A 16,144-nucleotide genomic window follows, 5' to 3' on the forward strand; every position below is an offset into this window, starting at 1 on the left:
GCCTTGGCAAGCACCACCAGGACTTGCTCCCTGTTAACAGGTGGGGGGTGTTACTAGGTATTTCATGGGGGGAGGCAGGGCTGGAGTAGGGGGTGAAGCCTGTGCAGAATCTGTCAGGCGGCAAATTAGCTATACCGTTCTGCAAAGAGAAGATGGCATCCCTGACCAGCACTTCTATGCACTGATGTGATCTGCCTTTGAGGTTTCAACATAGCTGTAGGCGGCCTTGTGGTTGTCTTTAGCCTGTGAGGCTATTCTGACCTAATACTACCCTTGTTGGACTTCATTAGTCCTCAGTTTCCTGTTTAGTTATTAAAGTTTCTATCATTATGGGAGTTGCTCTTCCTAATTTTAGCCATGACGTTTTTTCCTTTGTTATATATCTTAAGGTGAGGATTCCACCAGTGTGGTTGGTTTTGGGCTTAGCACAGCATCTATACAGCCATTTATGTGGCTGTACAGGGTCTCTGTGAGCAATTCCGCATATGAAAGATGAACTATGAACAACACTGTATTTATCAAACTAATTCTTAACAGGATGCAGTTTGATTTGAAATAGTTTCCGATTACAGGATTTGCTGGGATTACCAGGTTCATTTTTATTTCAAGAGAGATAACTCTGTGACCCGACCTAATCAGTAAGGATGTGACACTGGGGGTGTGCAGTGCTCTACGGTATTGTTCAGTACCAGGTCCAGTATGTTTGAACCTCTGGTGGGTGTGTGCACTATCTGGTCAAGAGTACTTGTGTTACAAAGTCCAGAAAATGTGCCTGTAAGTATGAACAGTGTACACGTTTCCCAGTCTATAGGGGGGTAGTTAATGTCTCCCAAAAATAAAGTATTTGGTTTAATAGAGAGGGTTTCCAGTAGATCTAGGTGCAAGCTATGGGATTCTAGGGACAGACAATGTGACCTATAGCTTGCTAAGATATGGTATGGGACTTTGTCTACAGTGATTTACACATGGATAAATTCCAGGGCATCAGCCTATTTAACAAACACAGAGTGATGGTAGTTGCTAATAAAGACAGACACTCATTCACCTTTTGTCCCTGTCTGTGCAGCTGATGGTCTAACTGTGTGGAAGGTACTGAAGCCTTGCATTGCTGGAGTGCTTTCTGTGGATTTAAACTATGTCTTGTTAATGGCACAGATGTCTATATATTCTCCAGAGTGAGGAAAGGTTGTAGGGTGTGGAATTTATTGTTCGGGCTCCTAGCACTGATAACACCTTTAGGTTTCTTTGAGTTCTAGATCTGCTATGTTAGTAGGTTTGGCATTATGGCACTGCCTAAAAAACACTAAGGGGTGAATAAAGTTTCACCCAATATTTGGAAGCATAGGGAAGACAGGTATAGACTATCCTTTGCAAAGCAACACGGTTTGTTAAACATGCCCTCCCATGCTGTCAAATATTGAATCTCCTTGGAAAGACACCAGAAACTAAGCCAATTATTGAAGTCAGTCATCTTTCGTGCATATTTTGGCATCATCCTTTAGGAAGGTGAAGTGGTGCTCAATGCAAGGCACAAGCCTGCCTGAGACACATTCAGACAGATCAACTATGTTTCTCTTTATATAGTCCAGAGAAGTATGTCTCAGGTCATTAATGCCCACATGTACAGAGATAGAATTATGCTGGTAACCTGTAGTGTGGTGACTGGAATGCGTGCATAACTTGGTGGATCTTGGCTCCAGACAAGCAATTAACTGTAATATTCTCCTTGTTGAGTGTGGTGAGTAGGGCATCTGTGTGGCATACAATAGAGTCCTCTATGACAACTGTCTTGGGTAATGCATTTGCTTGCCTTATGGGCTTGGCTTTTGGGGCTCCACTGAGTGTAGGACTGTGTGGGGTGTTTGGTGATGCTTTTGGTGAGTGTTTTAAAGACTGCTGAGGATAGGGATTATGGTTTATAGGCTTAGGAGATCTTTGAGGTGTGGTTGAGCTTTGAGGTCTTTTCAGTGCCTCACCATAGGTTGGTCTGTGTGTCTGTGGTTGACACTATCTGTGGTGGATAAGTTGCCAGTGGTCTTGACAACATTGTTTTTACGCAAAACGTTTGCCTCTGGTGAAACTGTGTATATGTATCGCTAGCATACTGTGTTTTTTTTTAGGATTAAATTGTTGTCTGTGAACACAATTGCTACATTGTCTCTGGAAGCACACATCTACCACCTGCCTATGGAGACATTTGGAAATTACATATCCATGTTGTCCAGACCTGTATTTGGGTGGGCTACTATAGCTTCTGTAATGGGTTACACAGAAGTCTCTGGAGTTTGGCACCTAATATTGCATATGACTGTAATACAACAAAGTCATCTTTATGGAATTCCCAAAAGACAGAAAACAGCTTCAGCAGCCCAAACTCTGAAGAAAAACAAAAGCGCAGCAATTGATGGCAAATTAAATCAAGCTTAATTTTGACACCCTAAGTTATACATACACTGGAAAAGTATATATACACACACACAGTCAAGATAAATGGGCAACAGGCATCAGTCATGATACGCTTTCAAAACAAAGTTTTACTGCACAGCAACTTAGACAGCAAAGTTCACAACACACTGGTCACAGTTATCAGTAGTTCCCTTAAAGACACAGTTACTTAATTCCTAACCACTCTGCATATCTTCACACTGTTTGACAATCCTTGCTTGTGATGTCAAAACGTGCTATTATACTACTCCACATTTGATGGCAGTTCCCTTTCACATACTGTATTTAGCACAATTACAGACTGCCATCTAACTCTACATTTAACCTCCCTTCCAAAATAGCTTATTCAATGGATCATCTCAAGAAGAAAAAAGTCAGTAACTTCTTAGTGTAAAGGACACCAAAAGTATCATCTGCTGTTAAAATCTGTTTATAAGGAGACAGTTAGTGGTAGCTCTGTCCACTGACACAGCATCTCCCCTTCACAGAGACATTAACTATATCTCACCTAAATCCTTTATGAAGAAGGCTGTTTGCAAAATATATAAATAAAGCAAAAAAAAAAAAAAATACAATGAAAATATGTTTGGCTCCCTAACAGAAATAGCCCCAAGCTATGGAAATGTCAATATTCATTTGTTTTCTTTGCCATTGATGCAAGTCATATCAAACTGGGTACAATAATAACGTGTCCTAATAAATGTCATGTACTTAGGAGGAAAGCAGGAGTGGGCGGCGGTCAAATGACTGATCAAAGGTCAGTCCTTCCCTTGCAGTGGTTCAAGCTTCAGAGAGATTCTTAGAAATGGTGACTGTTAGGGTTCTAGGGATTTTCCCTAGCTCCATTTTAATGGCCACCACATGGACATCTGCTTTCACAATAAGTACAAGCAAACTACCTTGCCTTTACCTGATTTCAGCAGCCATCACTCCTGGCCAGACAAATCTTTATTCTCTCCAGTAAGTTCTGACAGTACTTCAGTCTGGCGAAATACATGCTCTTCAGACTGTATCATGACCTCCTGAGGGGCACTACCAGAGGTCTCTGCCAAGGAAGACATTCGATGCGGGGTGGGGGAGTGATCAAGCATCTCCACATTACTGACACTCTCAGACCTAAAAGGCCTGGTGAAGCCATCTAGCTCCCTGGCCTTTTTTCAGCTTTTTCTTCCACTTCCCCTCTCTCATGAAGGAAGTGTTCAGGTTGCTCTTGTCAGAAGATATGAAAAACTTCAGGTATAAGGAAGCAAAATCTTTCCTAAGGTATGCCTTAAAAGTGTTTAGGTCCATAACCTTGCACAGGAGATTTAATTCCTTACAGATCTCACAAACACTTACATTGTGCTCCAAACCCAGCAACACACTCATTTGCTGTGTCTGTTCTTGAACTAAATCTGTCAAATGCTCACACGCTTTCTCTGGATGCATGCCAGATAGATCCATTCCAGAGGAAAGTCACCCAAACGTTAAGACAAACTAAAGCAAAAGACTGGCAATTATCAGACCAAGTAAACAAAGGTTACCTCTACAAAACCAGAAAGGAGATTCTCCATCAGGGTTACTTATCCAGGTGATATGCGAGTCCAGGTAGTGGTGTAACTCAACAGACTGACTGATGCCTTGTACTGTATGCAACTTGCGGAGCAAGAAAGAAGAGAAGACGGCCAGCCACATGTCCCCCTTTATACCAGGAGTATGGAGACATCTGCAGTAAAGGTGACGTGCCAGTCTTGGAGAAAGATTGCTTGGCTCTGAAGTCTGGCTGCCACCTCTAGCAATGCTCCTTAAAGTAATAAATGCAGCAGTGAACCACAAATCAGACATCTAAAGTATGACCTTGTGACTATTAAACTGAAATCCATTTACAATATTCATATACAATTAGGTTTAGTAAATGTTGTTCGTGATCTAGTATATTCCTCAATAATATTTTGAAGACCATATGGATGTCATTCTTTTACCAACTCCTGAAAGATCTGTTGTTATATTCACACATTCAAACTGTTTAACCCTTATAAAGTTTTGGCTGAACCATTTTCCAGTCTTTTTACATCAAAGGTGAAATATGCCAGTACATTTATTTGTATTCTCTACAAAAAATCCAGTACCAAAAATTTTGAGAGGTCTAAAAAAATGTAACAAAAACTAGACTAGTAGGGTTTAAGTTACAAACAGAGGCTGTAAAGGTTGGCTCTCCTCTTTACAATACCACATATTAAGAGGGGACCTCTAACATGTAGTTACAGTTTTTTAAGAAAATAAACAGTCCCTTAATAACACTTCCAATCAGGTAGAATCCAGCACTAAGCTCTTAGACGTAACAGACGATCAGCTTAAATTTGACTTGCATGTTAATAACTGTATCAAAATGACTCAGTCAAAACTAGGGCTCCTTTACCGTAACAAGACATTCCTTACCTCTGAAGCCAAGATTACTCTCTCTTTTACCTACCTTCTACCCAGTATAAATGTACAATTCTCAAATTCTCACAAATCTTAACTCAGCACACCTGACCAAACTCAAATCTACCTACAACAAGGTTGCTAGATTTGCTGCCCAGCAAACCAAAAAATCCCATCACCGTTTCTCTCTAAAACACCTAAACTGGCTTGAATTACCCCACCAGCTTCTTCTCTCTCAGCACCAGATCATCCATTCTATCCTATACCAGCCTTCCTACTGCCCAGCACTATCCCCTCTCATCTCCCATTATTCTCCCTCCAGACCTCTGAAGCTCTAACCAAGACCTACTACAAATCTACAAACCCAAGTCTAAAGTTGGACGCAACATGTACAGCTATCACCAAACTATTGCCTGGAATAGGCTCCCACTAGAAATCAGGACCCTTACACATACTAAACAATTTAAGACAGCCACCAAAGAGCACTTTAAAAGTCACTGGTCCTGCCACTGCACTCTCCCTCCTTAACATCCCCTACTTCTCATACCTTAATCTACTTTCTGCCAATAAATCTGCCCTTAACTCACTCTTCTCACTAGCTCTCTCTAATCTTCCTTGACTACTCTTTCTACTGTCTTCTAAAATCTATTAAGTAAATCGCCTCAGAGAAACATTATATTGTGACTGTCTTGCCTTCATGCAGCTACATTATGACAAAACTGGGCTTTTGTGACCACTTACCCCAAAAACTATATTCATCTTAATGACATATTTCTTTTTATACATCTTGAAATAGTTATTCTATACTCCTGATTACTGACACTGTATAACATTGTATTGCTACTTAATGCCTTGTAATAATCCTGTAACATTGCTGTTTAATGCTAATTTATAATGAAAATTGTTTATTATGTTGGAGCTTTTCTCCCCGGGCCTCTGCTGAAAAAGTGCTCTTCAGCTCAGTCGGACAATCCCAGTCAACAAATGTAAAATAAATAAATTTGAATGCTTCAGACTGCAGCATTCTCAGATTAAATCAGAATTTACAGTAACAACGGTATATTAATCATTTTTCTCAGACAGTGGTCAATCAAGAGGATATTCTACCCCTAGATTTTAAACACAGTAATGATATTAAATGATTTCAAAAGTAATGTGGATTATATTACCAACTAATATTACCTAGAAAACGCACAATAATAAATGCAATTATCATTCAGTTTACAAAACTTTATTCACTTGGTGCCTTGACTTCTGCCTTCCAGGCAGGATAAAAATCAGAAAGTTAACTACAGACTTTAAATAAAAATTCATATAAATTACCATTCTCTTAACATTTGTTTCCAAGTTTCATCTTCTCTACAAGGAACTAAAAGCTTTTCCAACACAAACGCCATCAAATTATCAGGGCAAAGGTCATCTGTCTTTCAATAAAAATGTACTACTACAGGACTGGCAATATTTTTCCTTATTATCTCACATGCATTTGAAGTCTACATTGTAAATTTTGTTCATTTCTTCTATATAGAAAAAAACTATACAAACAGTACAGCCACACTTCAGTACGAAAACCACACCTTCAGCGTGGCATGTGTACATATTTACTGCAAACTTCTTCCCGTTATTTAGAAAAGAACTACCTTATTATACACTGAATAGTCTCCCCAGGATAAGCACCCCTTAAAACTAGAATTACACTTCAGTGCTAAATACTACAGCACTGGTATATAGGTGAGCATCAGAGTTTTTTTTTCTACCCTTGACAATACATCATCATACCATATGATGAGCCAAACCAAGCTTCCATCAACACCTTAACACCCATGCCTCCAGTCTCAGCATTAGGCAAGGTCACAGCCATACAAAACTGCAGTCATCACAAACCTGTTAAAATGAACCTCAGCTTGCGGCCACCAAGCCCACACTCCCAACCCTGGCCATTTCAATGTTGTGCAAGCCTCCTCCCATATGGTGATAACCAGCTGACTGGAACCAACACTCCTTCCTCAAGTATAGTTCAGCCAGCAGTAGCTGCACAATTCTCTCTCTCACTGCATGGATCTTCCAGCACCGAAGCCACTTATCACACATGGGCCATAGAAGTGGAGGTCAGGGCTTCATATACCTCCATGCCATATAGCTGGATTAATACAGTGGACTTTACAAAGACGGATCTTAACAGCTAAATACCAATTAGGAAATCATATGCATATTACTGGTGTGTTAAGTAGAACTTTAAGGGAAAGCAAAGCAGTGAAGTCAGTCATTCACAACCTACAAAAATCTAAAAGAAGGCTGCAAAAATATGTAAAGTGTAGAGAGTCTAATACCAAAATGCAGCTGGTGACAGACATAGTGGAGACAGGAAAAGACAGTTCCAGTGCAAATACAGATCATTTGTATACATTTTCTAACAAATTAATTTATGTTTAAGGTCTGTTGTTCAATCCAATAAAGTAAAAGTTTATAACCAGCAGTGAGAGAATATGATGAAAATAATAAACAAGACAGGCACATCCTGGAATTATAAAGAGCAGAGAAAGGACAAGCAGCAAGCACTATGGTATGGACAGATAAAGCCCTAACTATGACCCAAACAATCCACGTTTGATTAGCATTGGCAAGAATGGATGGGCATGCCTATCCCAGAGCAGAGGGGCATTCATCTCAATGTTCCCTAAAGGAAGGAATGGTCCATAGAGGAGAGAAGCCTTCGGATAGCATTCGAAAATATAAGTAGATGAGGGATAAAAAGGAGGGTAGCTCATAAAAAATCCCTCCCCCTCATGGGCGCAGTTGCTTGCAAGACTTCTCCAAGATATCCTAAATTTCATGTCGGTCCCAGCCTGGAATCAGACTTAGTCCAGGGATGGTAGAAGAAGTAGGCAGATCCAGTAATGGACAGGAGCACTGAGGTAGGACTGGCAGCTATGAAGCAATGAGGGAGGGGATGACAGAATAAGAACAGCAACAGCGCAAGACATGAATGTTTTAGCTAGGGATGAGTCATCAGGTAAACATGCATGTGAAAAGAGAGAGGATTCCACACAGCATTCTAAAAATGCTATGGAGCAGCCGTGCTAATGGCATGTTTCAGTTTAAAAACAATCACAGTCTGATTTGTGTACATCACAATTCAAACTGCCAACAGCCAATTAAAATGAGAAACACAATCTGTCACTCTACTGCACAAAGCAATCTTCTGTAGACTACTGATTCCAGATATATGGTCTGGAAGTGGAGTCACGAGAATGTGAGTTCAAACATACTATTGGCCATTCAAGACATCCAAAATCCAATGCTCAAGTGAAAAGACAAGGTTTAAAAACATAGGAGAGTGTGTCGATAGTGCAATGCAAGCTTGTAACCTAGCTTTGCATAAGTACAGAAACACTACACTACAACCTAATGGGCTATCATCATCACAATTAATGAGAGGAGACTCGAGACACAATGGTTAGTGTCCTCACTACTGCTTCAGTCTCTGTATCAACTGAGACAGAATCCCAACAAGAAGCTCAGCGGAAACAAAAGGTTTACTATTGCAATACAGTCACATCGTTACATCATGACCTCATACAGGGAAAATGGTGAGAGAGCACAAAGTCCAAATAATAAACAATCAGAGCAACTAGAAACTACAGCAGTAAAATCAGATGCAAATCCTAGATTTACACTTGTGAGATCATAAAGAGAATATCTACTGGCAGATTACTGAATACACATCATAAAATTGGTCTGACTTCATTCCAAAACTGATACTTCAACTAGTATACTGAACAGGACTGAGGGATACAGCAGAGGGCACATAAGACAGGAAGCGTATGTACAACACTTGATAGATTATTCTGAACGTCACACTACTTATGATACTTCAATAACTGCTAGGCTGATTCAACTAGATGTTCGTTGCTCCCCCCCCCCACATCATCTTACCACTGCGTGCCAACCCTAACACCTCCCTCTAACTCTGCACCTTACTTTAAAAAAATTCCTATAACGCTAACACTCAAAAGACACACCACAACTATCAAGACACTCACACATCACTATCTACACTCTTACCAAGCCCTAACTCTAATACTAACACTCCAACACTCGCACACACAGATTCACACTCACTAATGCTGAAGCTTTCAGAAATCTCAAACTTTTGGCATTAAAATCAAAGATGAACACTTAACTTCCCTACCGAATCCTGCTCTTTCCAACACGCCAAACATCCACTTGAACTATTCCCACACACTGGAATCTGTCAAGAAAACAGTGATTTATTCATACACACACACATAGCATCACATAAGCAGAGGTCTTCATATTAGCAAACAACCTAAACACCAAACTTGAGAAGAGATCCACTGGTAAAAATGCTTAAGGCCCACACTGACCATGGACTCAACCTTTCAAGCTCTACACAATGTATTTTACAGTTCAAAGAACTGGACCACAAGAACTTCCAACAGGACAGTAAAGAAGGGATGTAGAGATTATGGTCACCAACCCTACAGCTTAACTATATCTATTACATACATGCTTACACAAAAGCACCCTGGAACTCAATTTGTGGCATCCAAGGAGCACCAGGTTTCACCCAGTGGAGTCCCAGCCAGCCACATCCACAATGTCAGAGTGCACTAAAGCACTACAACACTAAGAATAACATGGGCTGCAGAAGAATAACTCCCCATGGAAAACACCAACTGAAGGCTGCCATGGAGGGGGGAGGTAAGCAATCACTCCATGACCAACTACATGGCCCACTCCCTACCAATCAACTCATGCCAGGGAATTAAAGGTCAATTGGTATTCTCAGGCAAGAACAAATGAGCCATAGGTTTCTCACATCCCACCTAGGAATACGCAGTTCCTGCTCTCCCAAAAAAAATGGGATGATAGGGTGAAGGCAGAGCAGCCACTGAGCATGGCTTTGCGGGGCAAATTATACATATTACATACAATCCATCAAAAATACACACAGTTTCTAACAAAAAGCCTTAAAAATGGGTTAGTGGTAACTTGAGTCTTTTTGGTGTTGGTAAACTACAATTAGCCACCATAAAAAGTTTTGTTTAGTAAAGTAAAAAAAATACATTATTACAAGTTCGCAAGCAAGTTCCAATCACAATACCTTCACATATAGCCTTCAAAGAGCAAACATTTGTCACATTTTTTAACGTGTGAGAAAACACATTGCACACACATTCTTAGTGCCACACTACAAGAGCCACAAAGTAAACTCCACAGATGTACTAGAAATGTGTAAAAAATTTCAAACGTTAGAATAAGCAACAGATAAGCCAGATACCTCCAATGAATCATTTTGCGTATAAATGCAAGAACTTCAGTTATACAACAGGCTCCTTTCAAAAAGTAACAAACATTCTTAAACAAGACTGGTGTGAGAGAGAATTAATCGCAGGTCCATTTGCCACTTACCACACGACAAACAGGCACAGCAGCAACTATTGCTATAATATTTTTTTGTTTGTTCTATTGCGTTTTTTAGACACTGTTGCAGTTCTTACAAAATAATCTGCAAAGGAAATGGGGAGGAGCAAACAGTATGGTAACTTTCAAGAAAACAAGTCATTCAAGCGTATATAAAACACTGATAAAGGAAAGGTGACAACTGTACATGCACAATTATTTACTTAAAATAAATATTCAAAAGAAAATCACACAGTTGTTTATAAACCCCAGTACAAACAAATTATAAAAAAGAGAATTTAAAAAAGAAAGCACAATAAAATGAAATATGATTAAACTGATTTAACAGGTTTACTTACTTTTAATCTCCAGAATGTTGTATCCAGACCAGCACCTAAGTTTATCACCTGGCAGTTGCATTTAGTTTGCTTTAAGAAGCTGTCAAGCAAATGATTGACCCCTTTAACGCGTCCATAGTAACCTGAGCAGAGAAAGAAGACTTTGATACCTGCTGAGAATTAACAGGTATCTTGACCAGTTTTCATTAATTTTGCAAGGAATTCATTGGTCATTTCAGTTTACCTTAAAAATATCAGTCAGAACTGAGAAAATGATAACTGTGTCAAAGCATGATACGCCACTGAATCGCTTGTAATACTGATAAACAACTGACCAGTACAAGTTCTAACAAGTCATACTTCATTTATGTACCTGACACTATGGAGAATCCTACACAAAAACAACCTAAAAAGTAAAGCAGATGCCAGTTACCTGAAGCCCACCAGTACTCCGAATCTATCCTTTGCCTATTTGTGTGTCTCTGAGAAAGTCATTTATCCAGTGCTACAGAGTAACCCCTGAAAAAGGACACTTTGGTCCAGTCGGCTTACCTACACAACAAATATGTTTAAAAAATTCAACTGTATTTTTGTGACACTGTTTTGAGTGCTGGTCCAAGATAAACAGTCAATCACACAGGAATCCAAAGAAAGTACAGTTGTGTACACCTTACCATAAATGCAGATGTTAGAGTGTATTTCACTGTTGCAATCATCACACTTTGGTATCTGCCTGCAGATAGCCCTCAGTCAGCCCTAATACCAGAGACTTAGTATTTCTGCGTCAGATGCTGTCACTCCAGGACTGACATCAGGTCTATAAAAACAGGCCATTACATCAGTTTTTCTTGCCCCAAATATCAGGAGCTCCCCAAATAGGGAGCCACGTTTTGGTGGGAAAAACACCACCAGTAAAAAGTAAATACCAATACCCAATAGCCATAGAGAGGAGAGAGAGAAAAACCAGGGGGCTGGAGGGAGGAAAACCAGGACTGCAACAGTGAATACACCAACATCTAAATTTATGGTAAGTGTACACAACTGTTCTATGTTCTTCGTGTTTCACCGTTGCAGTCATCACACTTGGGTGGATTCCCAAAGCTGAAGAAGGGTGGAGGCAGTCGAGAAGAGTTAGGACTGGCTAGTATGCCTTGCAGGACTGCTGTTGCAAAACCTGCCCTGGATTTGGAAAAGATAGGCAGGTGGTAATGCTTAGTGAAGGTGTGTACAGAACTCCAGGTAGCAGCTTCCAGGATGTCCCTGGTAGGGACTGCCCTGAGAAATGCTGTAGAGGTAGAAGTTGCCCTAGTGGAATGTGTTCTGACCCCGTGAGGGGTTGGTTTCCCACGGTGCTTGTAGCAGAAATGGACACAGTGTGCTATCCATTTGGAAACTGTTTGTTTTGAAATGGCCTTGCCCCCTGTCCCGGTTGCAAAGCTGACTAGTAACTGGTCAGATTTTCTGAAGGGCTTAGTCCCATCAAGGTAGAATCTGAGCTGTATGTGCACATCCAAGGAGTGCAGAATCCTTTACCCTTTATTCTGAGGATTAGGGAAGAAAGTTGGCAAATGAATGGATTGGTTTAGAGCCAAGCTGGACACCACTTTAGGCATAAAGGAAGGGTTAGTCCCAAGGGAAACCCTGTCAGCATGGAAAATAATGAAGGGTTCCACAGCCATAAGTGCTTGCAGCTCAGACACTCTTCTAGCTGAAGTGATGGCCAGAAGCAAGGCTGTTTTCCAAGAGAGGAATTTTAACTCTGCTGATGCTACAGGTTCAAAGCAGTCAATCACCACAGATGCTTCAGACTTTTCCTTGGGGAGCAGTTTCAGAAAAGATAAAAGTGCAAGCGGTGTGGGAAATAAAGGAGAGACTCGAGCACATAGATATCAAGGAGATGGATTTTCCTGATCAAGGCACTCAGCACTCAACTGCCTTTGGTCCCTGGGACCTCCTCAAGTGGTTACACACAGTACATTAATTACGCGGTACATAAACAAGCAAAGGGGAACCAGGTCATACCCACTTTGCAGACTAGCCATGTTAGCTTGGGATATACCTTCACAACATCTCACTCTACAGGCATCCTATATTCTGTCAGAGCACAACTGTACATCAGACAAGCTGTGCAGGATTAGGGCAGGCCTTCACAAATGGAAACTAGATCAGAGGGTCTTCCAAGATTTGATCCATCTGTGAGAGAGTTCCTCAAGTAGACTCATTTGCCAATTATCTGAACAATCAACTGGCAAGATTCTGTTCCAGGACTCCATGTAAGAAGGCCTAGAGGACAGATGCCTTTTCTTTTCCTTGGACAGGAATATTTCTGTATGCTCTTTCACCCTTTCCATTAATTCCAGGGACTTCTGAAGATTCAGAAGGAATCTCCCAAGATCACTATGGTGACTCCCTTTTGGCCCAGGCAACTGTGATTTTCCCTTCTTTTGGAAATGGCCAAGTACAATTACCACAGGCTTCTCATAGACTGGATCTGCTCACACAAGAACACGGGTGTTTGATACATACCAACATCAACAAGTTCAACTGACTGCCTGGATGAAAGGGTCTTAATTCCTTTTAGGTATCCGTTAATTGAGGACATACAGCAGGGACTAATGGAGGCAAGAAAGCCTGCTGCTAGAAAAATCATTCATTAGCAAATAGCTGGTACCAACCACATAACTAACACCCATTCAGGGCTAGGTGTTATGTGATTCTTTAATATTTGTGGGCATTACTATCCTATGGCCTTTCTTATTCCTCTATCAAGGTTGATTTATAGCCCATGTCGGCCCATGGATCCTCCTCTTTCAATGCAGTCTCATATCAAAATGTTCTTAAAAGGAGTTTTGCATAACAAGGCTCCAAGAAAACTGCTGCCCCCTCCTTGGGAACTTAATTTTATGTTAAAAAAAGCTAACATTTGCTCAATTTAAACCAGCTAATTTGGCTCACTTGAGATTCTTAAAATGGAAAGCAGTTCTACTGATTGCTCTGACTTCTGCAAGAAAGGTATACGAGTTGCAAGTTCTTGTAGTGAGTCAACCCCATCTCATTTTCCATAGGGAAAGGGTACTTTTGAGAACTAATCCTTCTTTTATCCCTAAAGTGGTATCAGAGTCTACTTTAAGCCAAACTACTCATATCCCAGCTTTCTTTCTTGAACCTAAAATTGTGAGAAAGGATGTAATGAACAGGAAAAAGACCAGCAACACTGAAATTAGTGAATAAATGCAAGACTATAAAGCACCAATCACAATTGTGAAATATGGCTTTACAAGAAAAAGTGGCCAAGAAAGAATGGACTTTTGTTGACTTTGTGGGAGGACTGAAAGGCATATACCCGACTTCATGTCAGCAATGTTTGGAAGCATGCTAACAGTTATTTTTTTCCCCTTTAAGTAAAACAATTTTTGTTCTTAACCATATTTATATAAACATTTCATGATAAAAATAGCATGTTAAATAGTAAAGCATTTTGTGTGATTATTTTAGTATCTTTATCACATATAACAAACAAGTACTTTTTATCACATACAACAAAAGTACTTTTTTCGTTGTTAGTTTTAAGGAATGTAGGCATTACAATACAAAAAGAGAAGAAAGGCTGGACAAAAGCATATTTAAGTTAACAGGCTGTAATCTTGGGCCGCTGGGGTGAGGGAGCAGATGTAATAAAAGTGCAATGATTATAATACATGTACAGCTGGGATGTTTTCTTTTACTTTTCACAGATGAATGCCTGGATTAATGCCCCTGGCTTAATGTAATACGTTTTTGTGTAAGCAAGTTGGCCTTAAACACAAGCGACCACTGGGAATGTAATGAATAGTTTTCCTTTATCAAAGTGCTCACAGTGACTGAACATTGTGGCCTTGTACTTCCATGGAAACAAACTGACTACAGGTGAAGGTAATGAATCTTGAGATGTATGGACATTGTTTATTGAAACAAATGAAAAATTAAAAATGTACAAGGGCAAGCAGCTTACTAAAAATTATATCAAATTATTGGAAATGAGTAAGAAATAGAAGCTTTACTGGTCCCTAAATCCTTCAATGCATTTGCTATAACAGTGTACATAATTTATTTAAAGATAGCCAGTGCTGTTTTTCACATCTGGGAGGTAAATAAGGTTAAGACAAGGACAAACTAGACAGATTAGTCCAAGTAGGAACACTAGTTGTAACAGGTGTTTTAGCATGGCTAACCTTAATTTTAGGTTAGTTAATGCCTGTGTGTGCAGCTGTCCATTTGGGACAAATGCTTCTATCAGAAGGGATAAACTTCATTATTTGATGATGTACATAGTTGTGTGTGCATATGTTTAGATGCTATGGGGCTGTTCTAGAGGTGTGTTTGTTCATAGGTTCAAATGGAGATGAAATGAAAACAACTGTATAAAGGATAAACCTGCCAAGCATTACTGGGTGCATGTAACACAAAACCTAATACAAAAAAAGGAGAGACCAACCAAAACCAACAAAAAAAGGCTGACAGGAGGCACCAAAACACTTAACTTTTTAATAAATAAGAAACCAAAATCCATGTAAAGCGCTTTTCGTCTGATCAAATGACTGGATTTCTTCAGACAACGTTTAAACATCAATTCTCCAGGTTAAAAAACAAAATACAAATCCCTCTCCTATGGCGGGTTAACCAATCTAGTATGCCCAAGACATTCCCCAACATTTAACTCATTAACTAGGTGGGTTTGCCTTCTAAACATCAAAAACATTTTTTGAAAAACCTTTAACAATATAGAAATATAAAAAACTTAGAAATATAAAAAAACAGTATATTGTGTAATTCAATAAACCAACATAGTTTTAACACAGAACTAAGGGTAAAATACTAAGTTACATAATTGAAACATTTTAGTTTTACGTAGCATTTAAATATATAAAACAAACTAAACATTCAAGTATAGTGTTAGACTAACATAAGATGAAATAAAGCAATTTTGTGATAGTAAGCATTCACTACACCTAATTACATTTTGTATGACTTCCACGTCATTGACCTAACAAATAGACACTTTGAGGTTTCTATAGTTAGGGTAGTTTCAATTGTGTAACTTAGTATGTTACCCTTAGTTCTATGTTAAAACTATGTTGGTTTATTGAATTACACAACATACTGTTTTTTATATTTCTAAGTTTTTTTATATTTCTATATTTTTAAAGGTTTTTCAAAAAAACATTTTTGATGTTTAGAAGGCAAACTCACCTAGTTAATGAGTTAATTATAGGGGAATGTGCTGGGCATACTGGATTGGTTAACCCGCTATAGGTGTGGATTTATTATTTATTTTTTAAACAGGAGAACTGATGTTTAAAGTTTGTATGAAGAAGTCCGGTCATTTGATTGGACGAAAAGCGCTTTACATCAAAGTGTTTCAGTGCCTCCTGTTGGCCTTTTTTATTGGTTTTGCATGTAACACAAAAGTTGGGAACAGACATTTTAAAAAGCTGTTATGTACAATATGTGGGAATAATAATATGAGTAGAGCAGCCATTTCAAAAATAAGT

At 39.4% G+C, this 16,144-nt stretch overlaps 1 protein-coding gene across 3 annotated transcripts in view; it reads right to left on the reverse strand.

Annotated features, from left to right (window-relative positions):
- Positions 1–16,144, reverse strand: part of LCMT1 (leucine carboxyl methyltransferase 1) — a 433,670-nt gene that overhangs the window by 385,785 nt on the left and 31,741 nt on the right. For all 3 annotated transcript variants that reach the window (XM_044089403.1, XM_044089404.1, XM_044089405.1), the window contains exon 3: positions 10,635–10,756. In XM_044089403.1, coding sequence (XP_043945338.1) covers positions 10,635–10,756 — 122 coding nt within the window. The remainder of the gene's footprint in view (positions 1–10,634; positions 10,757–16,144) is intronic.

This window comes from Protopterus annectens, chromosome 12.part0 (genome assembly GCF_019279795.1).
Source record: "Protopterus annectens isolate FY-2018-M chromosome 12.part0, PAN1.0, whole genome shotgun sequence".
NCBI classification, from domain to species: domain Eukaryota; kingdom Metazoa; phylum Chordata; order Ceratodontiformes; family Protopteridae; genus Protopterus; species Protopterus annectens.